At 40.7% G+C, this 14430-nt stretch overlaps 1 protein-coding gene across 1 annotated transcript; it reads left to right on the top strand.

Annotated features, from left to right (window-relative positions):
• The first annotated feature begins 794 nt into the window (after positions 1-794).
• On the top strand, positions 795-12595 carry cyp39a1 (cytochrome P450, family 39, subfamily A, polypeptide 1). Its single transcript, XM_030773027.1, has 12 exons — positions 795-971; positions 2087-2222; positions 2348-2522; positions 3030-3179; positions 3631-3724; positions 4390-4485; positions 4639-4729; positions 7820-7953; positions 8318-8413; positions 9727-9815; positions 12014-12101; positions 12527-12595. Exons 1-12 carry the CDS (start codon positions 795-797, stop codon positions 12593-12595), a joined length of 1395 nt encoding a protein of 464 aa, XP_030628887.1.
• Positions 12596-14430: the final 1835 nt, after the last annotated feature.

The raw sequence follows: 14430 nt of genomic DNA, 5'->3' as shown, positions 1-14430 counted from the left end.
CTTGACGAATTAATCTCTCTTGATTCTGCTTCCACCAAATCATATTAATTGATCTTAGACGCTACTACAAAACGGCTCTTAGTTCTAACGTTACACATAACATTATATCTACAGACAAGTCTGGGTATTTGGAAACACGATCCTTACAGCTGACAGACATCCCAAGTGAAGGATCTGCACATGTGATTGGATGAGTTCCCGCCCGTACACAGCGACAAGTGCAGTTAGAGAACATAGGTCCATCCACTTTTTCGCGGATTTTGATTCACAGGGCACACAACCGCGGCTAGCGCAATGTTACTGCTTACGGTAAAACGGTTTTGCAATATAACTGGCTCGTAATGTATGCTATGCATTACGAACTGGATGTTTGCAATTTTGAGGTTGACCGCCCACCGATCACTTGACATGCACTCTACATTTGATGGACCATAAGACAGAATCGATTGATCTGAAATGTAAATGTCAGTCTGACAAGTGCAGGGAGTTTTGATGCATGTTTGGCTCAAGTTTTTCGGCCCTGCCTCTGCGTTTTCGCATTCTCTATATCAGGTTTGTAGTTTCTGGACATCTCACACCCATGTACTTTTCTCAGAACCCACAACAGCCTTCACAGAGTTGTTCTTCCTCTTATTAACGAGATACCGTGTATTTTTATAGCCAATCAGAAGAGAGCAACGAATCCCCCTATCGCGTTCCTTATCAGGGAATCTTGCTTGTACTTAAGCACTTTTTACTTTCCCAGTTTCTGCACAGTACAAAACCAATGAGTTGGGTGAATGAGATGAAGAGCGATGGACTGGATTACTTTGATCCTATCTGTGATTGTTGTGGTAATTTCATTTCATCTTATTTTTGCTGAAAACAACCCGTACGCTCCCCCGTGTATTAGAGGATGGATTCCTTGGTTTGGAGCGGCTTTTGAATTTGGCAAAGCACCCCTGTATTTCATCGCTCAAGCAAGAGCCAAGGTGAGAGAATATTCGGTTATGTTCTCTTATTTATAGAGCGTTGTGTAATTTTAGCACGAGATGTCTGTTTCTGCTCGATATGTAAGTACGATCTATTCGTCGTTTATTTAACACACAGTACTGATAAAACACTTGCTGTAAATGAAAAAATATCTAATCCGTTTTCACCCGCCCTCACCTGCTGCAAACATTTTATGTGGCCTGTATGTACCTTTCTCTCTAAGAGTTATTTAAGCAGAAAGTAAGGAAAATAAAGCTGAAAGGTTTAGCCAGCGAATATAAGAAGATAGATTCCTAAGTGCTTCCTCATGTTTAAACTAAAAAAAAAAAAAACTTAACAGGTCAGCAAAGTTTCAAGGACATCTGTTTCACTTATCGAGGTGTATTATCTCTTTGCTTAACAGCGCGAATCAGCGTTTACAGTTAGTGCTTGATGAGCGACCTATGTTTGGCTAGACCTAGAGTCCTCTTACCATATATGTGATGCTTACATTTCAGAGCAAAACTGATCACTTCTCGACTTTCAAAATTCTATTTTGATAATATCAACAATATTATGATATTTTAGCTATTTTGTATCGGGTAATTACTAAAAATGTAAACAACTTGATTGTAGAAAGCGATATTTCGTAAAGGCTGACTATATTATAGCAACGAAGAACAGTATTTGGCTGCTTATATTGCTTTCTGAACTTTATTGGTGTGACCCAGTTGGACCCAGTTCTGACTTAGCTCTTTTGTATCCACGGGAACAGTAATTTATGTAACTAGGACTTGCAATGGAACACGTGCTGCCCCTTGTTGGTGCAGATATTTGTTCGGGGTAAGTAATCTCTCTGCCAGCCATGAGTAAGACTGGATTCCCAAAGAGTAGTTGACAGCAATCATGACTGTTACTCAAATTGGTATTCAAATGAATGAAAATCTTTGAAATGTTGGTTTCCATAGCTTAAGTGCATCTGTTGTTTGATTGTTTCTTGATATTTGACTCATTTAAAATATCATGAAGGGTAATTAAATGTATAAGTTGGTGCTCCACTCCTAGACCTACCGAGGAGCAATATGTGTTAATGCTCACAGAGAGATGTGATGTGAATTTCTAACTCTTTTTTCAGTATGGACCAGTATTCACTGTTTATGCTGCTGGGAAGCGCTTGACTTTTGTGACCTTACATGAAGACTTCCGAACATTTTTTATGTCCAAAGATGTCGATTTTGAGCAGGCTGTACAGGAGCCAGTGTACAACACAGGTACTGAGCTGCTGTTTCTGCATCTCACATATCAGATACAGCACCTGTAGTCCTCCTTACCAGCTTCATAAATATTCTAGCTACGGGCCTGGTGTTAGTTAACTCTGTTTTGTCTTCCCTCCCAGCATCCATTAGCAAAGGTAGCTTCTATAAGTTCCATCCGGCCTGTAATGCCCTCATCAAAGGCAGACTGACTCCAGGCAACACAGCTCTCCTTGTCAGTGACCTTTGTGAGGAGTTCAACCAGCATTTAGAGCTTTTGGGTGACAGGGGCTCACAGCAACTCAACGAACTTGTCAGGTAATATTCCCTCAGAGATAAACTCCTAAACACAGGCAGATATGAGGACCCCTTTAGAGAGAAATAATCAAAATATATATCGAAACACATCTAGCATGTTTAGGCTTTTTATTGTTTGTCGTATATTGATAATTAAAAAAGGAGAGCAATCTCCATAAGACCTCTGTAAGGCTTTATTATCATGTATGTATAAGACTGAACTCATTTCCATGCATTAGATCATTTGCCCAAGTGCTACATGAGCACAGGAAGCTGCTAGCTGCAGTGACAGTAGTGTGGTATATAGGGTATCCTGACCCATGACTATGTGAAAATGTCATCTCCCCATCCTAGTGCTTTTCTCTCTCTTTTTTTTGCAAATGTTTGTTTTACAGTCAAATGCTACAGTGTGTCTCACAATTTCAGGACCTGTTTGCCATTTTATTTCTGTCATGATTTAGCCACCAGCGGGGCTGCAGTCAGCATCCCATACAAACCTAACTCTCTGAGGTGTTGTTCTGATCACAGGAGTGTCATGTATCCAGCAGTCATTAGTAACCTCTTGGGCAAATGTAATGCTCCTGGAACTCCGCTCTCCAGGCAAGAGTTCAAGAAGAAGTTTACCATTTACGACGAGGGCTTTGAGTACGGCTCCCAGCTCCCCGACATATTCCTGAAGTGAGTGAGCACCAGTGACCCAATGACCCACATACTGAGCCAGCAAATACCCACTTACAGCACGCTGAGCCTGCAGACTGACAAAAACATTTGGCCTTGTTTGCCTTACCATTCCACATCATGCTTAAGCCTGTCTGCACTGTAACGACAAAGGGGTGTAACCTACTCACAGACAATACTGTCGGGTTAGGTTGGTTTTATTGTCTAGCCATACAGTACCATCACACCTAAGATCAGTGCAAAAATCAATGCTGAAATAGTGAGCGCATGCAGGAAGAATCTGTGTATTTATCATTAAAAATTTCAAACAGACTGTGTTTGCTCAGAAACAGCCTTTAGACTTTACCCACTTGCATATCAGTAGTAACTGGTGAAAATCAGATAATAGCAGAACAGTCAGTGATATTGAGGTTTTTCAACAAATATTGACATTTGATGCTTTTTTTGGCAGGGAATGGGCAAGTTCCAAACAATGGCTTCTGTCCCTGTTGGTAAACATGGTGAACAAAGCTGAGGAAAACACTTATAATGAATCAGGCAGCAAGGCAAGTACACAGACAACCCCTTTCCGTCTTTTTACTCAACTTTAATCTCTTTAAACAGTATTAGGGATGTACACCGAGGCACAAAACATTTGGTCACTAAAATAAGCATGCATTGAGGGAAAGCATATAGCTGATATGTTTGTCAGCCAGATGAGTATAGCCTTGATCTTAGTCTTCTTGCAGTTACAGCCCAGTTGGAACTGTTACTTTGTGTCTTACATAACAGTGCTTTTTATAAACCTTGGCACGTTTTGCCGATTGAAATGAACACCTGCTGACTGTGACTCACTGATAAAGCTTTCTCTGGCCTTATCACAAACTCACTGTTTTATGACAGGGCCCATTTCAGTGAATGCCCATCACAATCACATTCCAATGTAAAAAGAAGGTATAGAGGACCCCAGAGAAATGTCCTTTAATATCCATCTCATTCACTTTGAATTCAACCTAAAATTGACCGTCAGTCCACGGTTCAGCGACTCATTTCCAGCCCACAGTACTAGATTTTGTGTTGGTATTTCTCAGTCAGTCTGCGTGACAGGCTGGGCAGAGGAGGGCAGACACAGACAGAGATTAGAGTTCTGGACTGAGGGTCAGCTGAACAGCTCTGCGCTAATAAACAATACCCACATGTGGATGTTCATGCTCTGTTTGTGCTGCTCCAGACATTACTGCAACACCTCGTTACCACCATAACAGACAAATTTCTGCCCAATTACGGACTCCTGATGCTCTGGGCCTCACTGGCCAATGCTATACCAGTAAGTCCATATTCTCACCATGACTGATGCTCTCTCTTATACTTTTGCATGCACACACTCTGAGCTTTAGTGAAATGGCACTAGATGTTTTCATGGATGAAAAAGGCACAACCTATTCTGTCTTGCAGGTGATTTTTAAACTTAATCTTTCAGATCACTTTTTGGGCCCTTGCCTTCATCTTATCCAATCCAACAATATATGAGACAGCTATGGGCCAGATCACATCTGCACTAAAGGACAAAGGTACATGGACACACCAGAGTACAGTCATTTTTCTCCTGGATGATAAAGCTATGCTTCAGCATGTGGCTCTGGGTGCTTTATCTTTGGAGTGAGGTGTGAACACATACTTAATTGTAATTTACATAAGAAGGAGCGTACTTAGTAGTAATAAAGTAACTGAACTGAATCTTCTCATATCCTAGTGAGTAGGGGTGTGTATATCTCCTTCTGATACAATGCACATCTAAATACATAACACTGTGTAACCAATTTTTACTTTTTTTGTTCCTGGGTAGTAAGTGTTATTTCCTAATTGCTTATGCCTAAAAAGTGTAGAAAAAAGTGTGGCTTTTATTCCCTTCAGATTTTGCTTTTGTGACTTGGACAATGATATTTTGAAATGTGCCTATTTACAATGGGAAAATGCACGAATCTGTACATTTTCATTTACGTAAAGTCAGAAAAAAACAACATATGAATCAAAATTAACAGGAATTTATACCAAAGTCAAACAAAAGTGACCACAAAAGATTTAGAAGTGAGTAGTTTTTTGGGATTTATGATAATATTGTAAATCACTTTCATGGATCAGCTCCCAAATATAGTCTCCCATCATGTTCTCGTCATACGCTCCTTGGTAGCGGCGTTCAAAGTCCAGTATATCCTGGTGGAAGTGCTCGCCTTGCTTCTCCGAGTACGTGCCCATGTTCTCTTTGAATATATCAAGATGAGCATCAAGGATATGGATTCAGAGGGACATCCTGCAACCCATTTTGCCATAGTTCTTCACCAGAGCCTCAACCTGCTTTCAACTTCAAGCTGTTTCTCCTAGTGAGCTTCTTTGGGAAGTCCTTGCACTCCAGGATCTTCTTTATCTGTGGTTCCTCCTATCTTTGCCTTTGGGATAGCAGGGACACCGTGGCGCACTACCACAGGCGGCACTGGTCACAGTGGACCGAGTTCTCTGTGGGGAGGAACAATGTCAAGTGGGAGCCACTGGTGGACCCCAGAAGGTGTTGATGCCACTACTGCATATAAAATTGGGCCTTATGAAGCAATTTGTAGCTCTAGATGAGGAGTCTACAGCCTTCAAGTATATTCAAGACTTCTTCCCTAAGCTGTCTGAGGTGAAGGTCAGAGCCAGTGTCTTTGTTGGACCACAGATAAAGAAGATCCTGGAGTGCAAGGAATTCCTTAAGAAGCTCACTAGGAAGGAGAAAGCTTGGGACAGCTTTATTGCAGTGGTTCGGGGCTTCCTGGTCAATCAAAAGGCCAAAAACTATGTGGAGCTGGTTGAGACTCTGGTGAAGAACTACGGCAAAATGGGTTACAGGATGTCCCTCAAAGACCATGTCCTTGACGCTCATCTTGATATTTTCAAGAACACAGGAGCGTACTCAGAGAAACAAGGCGAGCACTTCCACCAGGATATACTGGACTTTGAACGCTGCTACCAAGGAGCGTATGACGAGAACATGATGGGAGACTATATTTGGGGGCTGATGCATGAAAATGATTTACAGTATTATCATCAAAAACTACTCATTTATAAATCTTTTGTGGTCACTTTGTACATTTGTGTATGACTTTGGCATGAATACATGTTAATTTTGATTCATATGTTTTTTCTGACTTTATGTGAACAAAAATGTGCAAATTTGCCCGTTTTCCCATTGGAAATAGGTACATTTCAAAATATCATTGTTCAGGTCACAAAAGCAAAATTTAAAGGGCATACTAGCCATTTTCTACACTTTTTAGGCATAAGCAATTAGGAAATCACACTTACTACCCAGGAACCAAAATTGTGTTATATAGTGTAATCAATGATCCCATGCATGAAAGATACAGTTCAAGCAGTAAATGATTCGATATGATACGACTTAGCCTTGTTTTGATACAATATGGTGTCGAGCGATACAAGACGATGCAATGCTAATCAATATAATACAAACAGATCAAATTTAATTATACAATAGTTGTGACACCGCTTGCAAGAAAAAACAAATTAGTAGGCATAAATCAACTGAGCCTATTGTGGGGGAGAGAGAGTGAATGTAGGGTACATTAGAGTTTGGACTATCATTTGTTATTATATGTGTTTCTTAACAGATTAAAACCTTTCATCAAATTAAAATACAATATCAACCAAGCCCTCATCTCTACTTAAGCTGCTGAAATATTTGCGGACTTTTGCAGCTGCGTTATGAATTTGTTCTGCGTTATTCGACATGTGACATGACTGCTTCTGTTCGAAAAGTTCAATAATAAGGGCGAAAAATGTTTTCCTTTGACGGCTGGGAAGACACACCTCTTTCATGGTGACTGACAAGGAGAGCGACCGAGAATGTAAGAAAGTGTGAAATTAGTTTGACAACATTTCTAAATAATAATAATTAAACAGAGATACCCACGTCAAAACAGACTCTACCAGTACAGAGATATCAATTAAGTCACTGTTCCTGTTTGAATCAGTGCAGTCGTGCTGTAAATATTTAGCCCAGTGCACTGACTCGAATCGGTGAATAGTTACACCGCTACTAATTAGATATGCAACGGCATCCTTCACAAAAAAATCACCTGCAGTTCCCTGAGAAATCCACAAGAGGTCAGCAGACTCTTGCATCCTCCACTGCATTGCCTTGTCCTCTAGCACGGGCCTCCTGCAGGGATCTGTTCTGGCCCTAATCTCACACACTTGATTTTGCCAATCAGATGCTCCTCGGGACCTTGATTAGCTGAAGCAGGTGTGCTTGACAATGGCTGGAACAGAAGCCAGCATTCCCCATAGCTCCACAGGCCCCTGCACTTGAACAGACTCTCTCGGACTTCTCTCAGAGCTCAAATTGTTTTAAGTCATGCATAAGAAAGGGAAAAGACCTATCTGTCAAGATCTGATCTCAGTTACTACTGTGATCAATGGTCAAGTGCCAAATAAGAGGAATGACAAATCCACTCACATATGAACATTATGCAAAAATCATACAAATAATCAACACAAATAGAGGTAATATTCAGTCATACCTAGTACTCCAGTAGTATAAATAGCAATACAAATATGTGTGTATGTGTGTGTGCACGCTCATATACGTATGTGCATACATTTTTAAGACAAGCAGAAGACGCACTTGTCCTTGGACAACCTTCAGCAGATGCCCTACGTAAAGTGGTGTATAATGGAGGCCATTCGGCTGAGGGCCCCAGGAGCTGTTACCCGTCGAGTGGTTCGACCTCTCCGACTTCAGGTGAAATCCTGAGCAGCTTCGCTCTCCACACAGCACACCCCTCCTATTTTCATTTCCCCTGTTTTATACACAGGCCTCATACACCCCTTGGCTTTTAGTTTTCAGTCTCAGGCTAATAAAACACTCCCTTTTTGTTTACGCATGTGTAACATGTACTTGGTGTGATCATTTAACAAGTTATGCATTAAACTGCAAATCTGCATATGCAGTATTTGATATGTGGAAGCAAAACCTCATATTCTCTTGCATGAAGAACTGTGGTAGGAATGCAGTTTCAGTTTTATGTCCTGTGCTTAAAAAACTCCATTTTGTATGTGTACATGCTGTGTGTGTGTGTGTGTGTGTGTGTATTCATATCTTTCAGAACTACATCATCCCACCTGGCGACATGTTAATGATGTCTCCATACTGGGCCCATAGGAATACAAAGTACTTTCCTGAGCCAGAGGAGTTTAAGCCTGTGAGTCTACCCTGTTATTGCACTGCTCTGTCCTGGCACACATTCACTAAATACTCCAAAAGCCACAGTAAGTGCATGTAAACCTGCTAATGAAGGGCTACTCACAGGAACTCAGCCGAAATGTCCACCCCTGTTACACAGATATTTTATTCATGATGCCTGCATGAACTGATTTAGATGTTAAGAGCTTTGCATATTCTGCTTTCCCAAGTGCTTTGAAATCCTAGGCTTCTTTTATTAAAATATTAAAACTCTGAATATCAATACCTTTAAAACATGGTTCACCCACATCAACACATTCCCATATAATCCTATATGCTTTTTTTCTATTGACAATGAATTCATAGGAGCTTGTGGCAGACTTAAGTGTCACTAATCGTTTATTCGAGGAATGAAAGAGGCACCCATTTGGCACTCTGAAATGTTCACAAAATCAGTATGTAATGGTTTCAAACATTATGTCACAAATCTTTGATATACATCAAACCAGAGACGCAGAGATGTAGATGCCTGACTATACACTGCAATAAAAAGAACTAACAGTGCAGCATGTGTGTGTGGTGAGTGAACAAATGCCATCCAGAGCTAATGCATCCAGTAAGCCAGGCTTGGCGGTCATTCTCTTTTTGGTCTTAAATAAGTTTTTAACCTTGTTTACTTTTATAGCAAAGCCATCCTGTTAGCGAGCCAGAGAATGGCTCTCTCTCTCCAGGCAGAGTCTGGAGTCTTGCTTAGAGAGTGCATTCATGGGTCACTTTCTTCCACTTCTCCAAAACAGGATCTAAATATTTTACACACAGAATGCCTCAACAGTGCAAATGCACTCTCTGTGTTCCCTCTATGTATTTGTAAATGAGACAAATGATTCTGGTTCAGATGAGCCCTGAGCGGATTACGTTTAGGCCAGAAAGTAAGGTCTCTTGATATGTGTCTTAAATTTTGACTTGTGAAGATGTGTTTTCATATGGGGGTCAATAGTGCAATAATGACATGTGTTTCATCACACAGAAGACTGATGCACTGTTTAATGTCCAAGCGCAGAAGGTAGCCCAGATGTGCTGTGTTATGTCATTAAAAATATCAGTCTTTGTGGTGAGTGTTGCTGTAGGAGTCAATCTTGCCGGCCAGGCAGCTGCAGAAAGAGCTTTTCTTTCTCTGAACATTTCTCTGATGTTAAAAATGTCTGTGCACATTCAGTTATTCCATGCCTTACAAAGAAACTGTTGTCAAATACAGGAAACCTTGCTTTGAGTTATCTTTGTACCTCTGCCTTTATAAAATTATTTTTAATGAAACTGTTCGTCTTCCCACAGGAACGATGGGAGAAGGCAGATTTAGTAAAGAATGTTTTCTTGGACGGCTTTGTGGCATTTGGAGGAGGCAAAAACCAGTGCCCAGGAAGGTTAGAAAAACATTTTGGTTGTGTCTTCCCAAAACAAACTGTGTGTGTGTGTGTGTGTGTGTGTGTGTGTGTCCGCGTGCGTTTGTGGGTGTCATTGTGTGTGTGTGTGTGTGTGTGTGTGTGTTTGTGTGCCATGTCCCCAGTAAGGTAGCATAATCTGACAAAAGTGCCTGGTGGGGGCCAAATGCTGGTTCCCGCTAGGAGAACAACATTCTAAACTATACTGTTATTGATAAAAACTAAAAGTGTCAAAACATGTCTTTGGTCAAGGTTAAGGTCAGGGTTAGGGATAGGTTAGTATTCTTTAGTTACAGGATAATAGGAATTAATGGGAAGTCCCCAATAGGATATCATGACAGTGTGTGTGTGTGTGTGCGCGTTTGTGCATGTCATCAGTTATAAATCAACTGATAACTAATACGGTATTCTGTCTGCTCACTCAAGCTTCTGTAACAGAATTGTTTAGCTGTTTAAAACTGGATCGGTAGGCACTCTTATGCAAACAAGCACATTCATGTGTAAGTGTGTGTTTTTCTCGTTCATCACTACTTTGCACTGAGCACTGTTGGCCTTAAATGTCAACAGCTGACTCCTATGGGGGCCCACAATGACATCAGTACATCCCCTGGGGGAGGAGATAATGCATCCAGGGGCAGCATGTGACGTGATCAGAGCCAGATGATAACTAGGAGACTATTCCCCACTTCACACACACATCAAACACACAGAAATGAAGACATGGACCCAGTGACCTTAAGTCTGAACCACACACAGGCTGACCAGATGGAGATCTGCTCTGCTCTCAAATGAGGCTGGGAATGGGAGATGGAGGAGAAAGAGAGTGAGAGAGAGAGAGGTTGCTTAGTGTGGTCAATTATATGGTATAATGAGGATGGGGATAGAAGAGAAAAGGGAGAGGGAGAGAAAAAAAAAGAAATCGAGGCAGCTGTGGTCTAAAGGTTAGAGAACCGGGCTCATGACTGGAGGGTTGCTGGTTTGATTCCCAGGCCCAACGTCCATGGCTGTGTGCCCTTGAGCAAGGCATTTAACCCTAATGCTCCTCAGGTGCGAAGGAATGCTGCCCACTGCTCTTGTGTGTGTTTGATGGGTTAAATGCAGAGACAAGTTCACAGTATATGTGTGCAATTACAGAGATTTCTATTTTTATTTTACGTTTAGAATGAATATCATTCCCATGCCTGTTCTTTGAACAGAACTGGACTATAAACAGGCAGTCACTCTTCACCCATTCACCCTTACTAGTTCTTTACCAATACATCTCTCAGCTAATCAATCCCAAAAGTACCAAGACAGCATGGGGAGGGGGGGTCGCTCCAGGAGCAGGCTGTCTACACCTGGGCTCTGCTACAGTCTACACCTGGGCTCTGTGAAGCTGGTGAAGTGCTGACACTTGCTTTGGTTGAAAATGGACCGGAATAGCACTGCTGAGCCCCTCCCCCCCTTTTCATTGTCTCTGCCACCAAAACCATTTCATTCCATCTCACAGACAATGTCCTGGCATGACTCACTGTCTCCAAAGTTATTTTGTCAGATAATGTCACACAGCATGATTGGTCTCTCTTCCTCCTCATTCACTCGTTCGTTTTTTTTTTTTTTTATCTCAGTCTATTCCCTTTCCCTGTCTAGTTTTAATGCTCAAGACATTTCAGTCTGCCTCTCTTACCTTCTTTCTCACCATCCTGCCTCTGTTGCTCTCTCTTTGTCTCTCTCTCTTTCTGTCTCTCTGCTGTTTCAGTTGTGTGTGATATTACAACTGGAAGTTGTATGTCACATTAGACTAGAACAGCAGCTCCACTCTTGGTCTCTAATTTAATATCTCTTACTCTCATTTCTCATTCGCTTTCTTCTCATGTGAGGTACTTAAGTCATATGGCAATGACGGCTAGATATGTTTTTCCACTGAAACACTAATACACACACACACACACACACACACAATGCACACACTCACACTGCTTCACTAACTCAGGATTTCTCCTTGTTGCTATCAATTGTGGCATGTGTGATGTATTTTGGGGCTGTTGTAATGTACAGTAATGTGTGGAAGACAAGTATGAGATTATAGCGTTGATGAGGCTGTTGAAAAACTTACTCATAAACATATTGTTGTCTTATTATGAAACTGCATGGATAAAGAGAGTAATTAAAGCGTGTGTGTGTGTGTGTCATTTCGACAGGTGGTATGCCATCATGGAACTACACATGTTTGTGGCACTAATTCTCTACAAGTATGAATTCACTTTGTTGGATCCAGTGCCTAACCCGGTAAGCAGCACTGTCATGGATACATACTCAGTCTGACAAGGGACAGTGTACTGTCTGTTTGATTCATGACTCTAACTTTTGTTTCTCTATACTCTAGCTCACCATGTAATCCCATATTTATCTCATTTTCAGATGGACAATGGGGGCGGGTGTGTGTGTGTGTGGGCACTGAGATGTGAATCTAGGACTGTTAGTGCTCTGACTAACAGAGGGCTCAGCCCTGCTCAGTCAAGTTTTGTTTGTTACGAAATAACCATGGTAGCCAACATGCACCTGTGCGATTTTACTGCATATCCGTGTGTTTAGACAAGTTAAACAAGATCATCAGGAGCTTTGTAATTCTAAAACTGGGATAAGTATAAAATTAGAGTTTGTAGGAAAATCACTCAGTATTGTGTGTTGTCAATTCTGTCCTCTGTTTGTAGAGTCCTTTGCATCTGGTGGGGACGCAGCAGCCAGAGGGGCCCTGTAGCGTACAGTACCGACATAGGTAGACCTGCCTGGGCACAGCATCTCACTTCCACCTGCTTTTGGCTGATTTAACCATTGGTTGCAGTAGGGGTGTGCGATATTGACAAAAACAAGATCTCGATATTTTCTGGGATTTTGTCAATAACGATAAGTAGACAATATTTTGCATCCTTCAGAAATGTGTTTGTAAAAGTCTTATATTGTACTAGCTCACTTGTGTTAATAGGATATTAATTGTTGCTTACTAATGATATTAATGGAAACAACATATTTAAGGAAAACAGGTCTTACTTATTCACTTAAAACTGAAGCATTCAAGTAAAAACAAAATAAAAACATTGAAATCATCAATTCAAGTATTACTGAGATCCAACAGTTTGCAGATGTTGAAACAAGTTAGTTGTTGAGCTGTCTTTAACGTTAACCAATTTCCGACATAGTTTGCCAGTTGCCGTCTCTGTAACATCCATCTTTTCAAAGCCAAACCACCTCCATGTGAGTGAGGATGATCCATGTCTAGCAATTAAATCTAACGACGCTGGTAGTGTCTGTATTTTGTCTCCTTGTACTGTTTGTTCACTCATTTTTAACTTTAGTCATGCATTTTTAGGCAGCTACACTAGCTTGATTTGTGGTGTGGTGACCATGTACACCTATACTAGCACACTGCATGCACTCACAATGCACACGCACACTAGTCTATCCTGCTAGGCTACATGACGCAGTGAATACATGGACTCTCAAAGTGTATTTTTCATTAGTTTTTGCAAAGTGAGACAATACGTATCGCACACCCCTAAAGCTTTACTGTTTGTTAGCATAGTGGTGAAGAGAAGGGAAGAGCTTTCATCCATCAGTACCTTGAGACACACTGAGAGTTCTTTTTCAACTCCTAAACAGAATGTTTGTCTGAGAGCCTGAGTCACTATAAACCAGAGTGTTTGTCTGAGAGCTTGAATCACTGCAAAACACAGTGTGAGATCATATTTCAAACAGGCTGTCCCTGATTATTGTACATTGACATACTAGATGGATCATGAGAGTATTGTATGTGAGGGCACTAATTGTTAAACTACATATGGAAACGATGAGTAACTATCAGTTACCAAAAGAAGAATGGAAACATGATCCACTGAGTCACTGCGTAGATTGTGTACTTGTTGTATAGACTAATATATCATAGTGTTACTATACAATTAATATGGACAGTGCTTACCATATATGAATGCATTATTACATAGTTATTACACACCATGCTCGTTGTACTTCAGGGGTTTATTACTTTGTTACTGGTAAAAGTGTAATTAGTGGGGACTTGCATTTATGAATATGGTTAGCCAGGATTACATATCCAAACCATAGCAAACACTGAAGATTGTGAGGGTGACAGCACAGTGAACTGACCAAATTTAAGGATGGTGGAGTATTAAGAACACATGAAACCAGCGTAAGGCAAAAGATAACTACAAACCCGAATGTGTATCTGTTCATAATTCAAAAATTCATTAATATAGTAATATGGAAAATGGATGTGCTTTTGTTAATGCTGTTAAGGTTTCAAAGTTTAGATCCGACTTGAAAAGTTGCACACACACACACACACACAAAAAAACGGTTTAAGCTGTGTAGTCAGGGCCTAGCAGGAAACTTCAGTGATTGAAAATGAGAAATGGGAAACTATTTGAGAATCAAACACAATTTTTTAATTTAATTTTGAGCTTGTGGCTTTCTTATTTATTCTACATTAACAAAATTGTTATTTTAAGCAAGTGTTGATGCACATTGGACACATGTAATGCACTTTAAAATGACCTGTAATTGACTGGCTTGAATAAAGGTACCAGTACACAGATTGGGT

The sequence above is a fragment of the Chanos chanos genome, chromosome 4 (genome assembly GCF_902362185.1).
Source record: "Chanos chanos chromosome 4, fChaCha1.1, whole genome shotgun sequence".
In the NCBI taxonomy this organism is placed as follows: Eukaryota; Metazoa; Chordata; class Actinopteri; order Gonorynchiformes; family Chanidae; genus Chanos; species Chanos chanos.
The sequence above is the reverse complement of the archived record's forward strand: the minus strand, read 5'-3'. Positions and strand labels throughout refer to the sequence as shown.

Bases quoted from the DNA above. Each gene is read 5' to 3' on its own strand.
- cyp39a1 (XM_030773027.1), top strand. From the start codon at position 795: ATGGACTGGATTACTTTGATCCTATCTGTGATTGTTGTGGTAATTTCA. The intron at 4,730-7,819 runs GTACATGGACAC...TACATTTTTAAG, and splicing joins ATCTGCACTAAAGGACAAAG to ACAAGCAGAAGACGCACTTG. The intron at 7,954-8,317 runs GTGAAATCCTGA...CATATCTTTCAG, and splicing joins TTCGACCTCTCCGACTTCAG to AACTACATCATCCCACCTGG.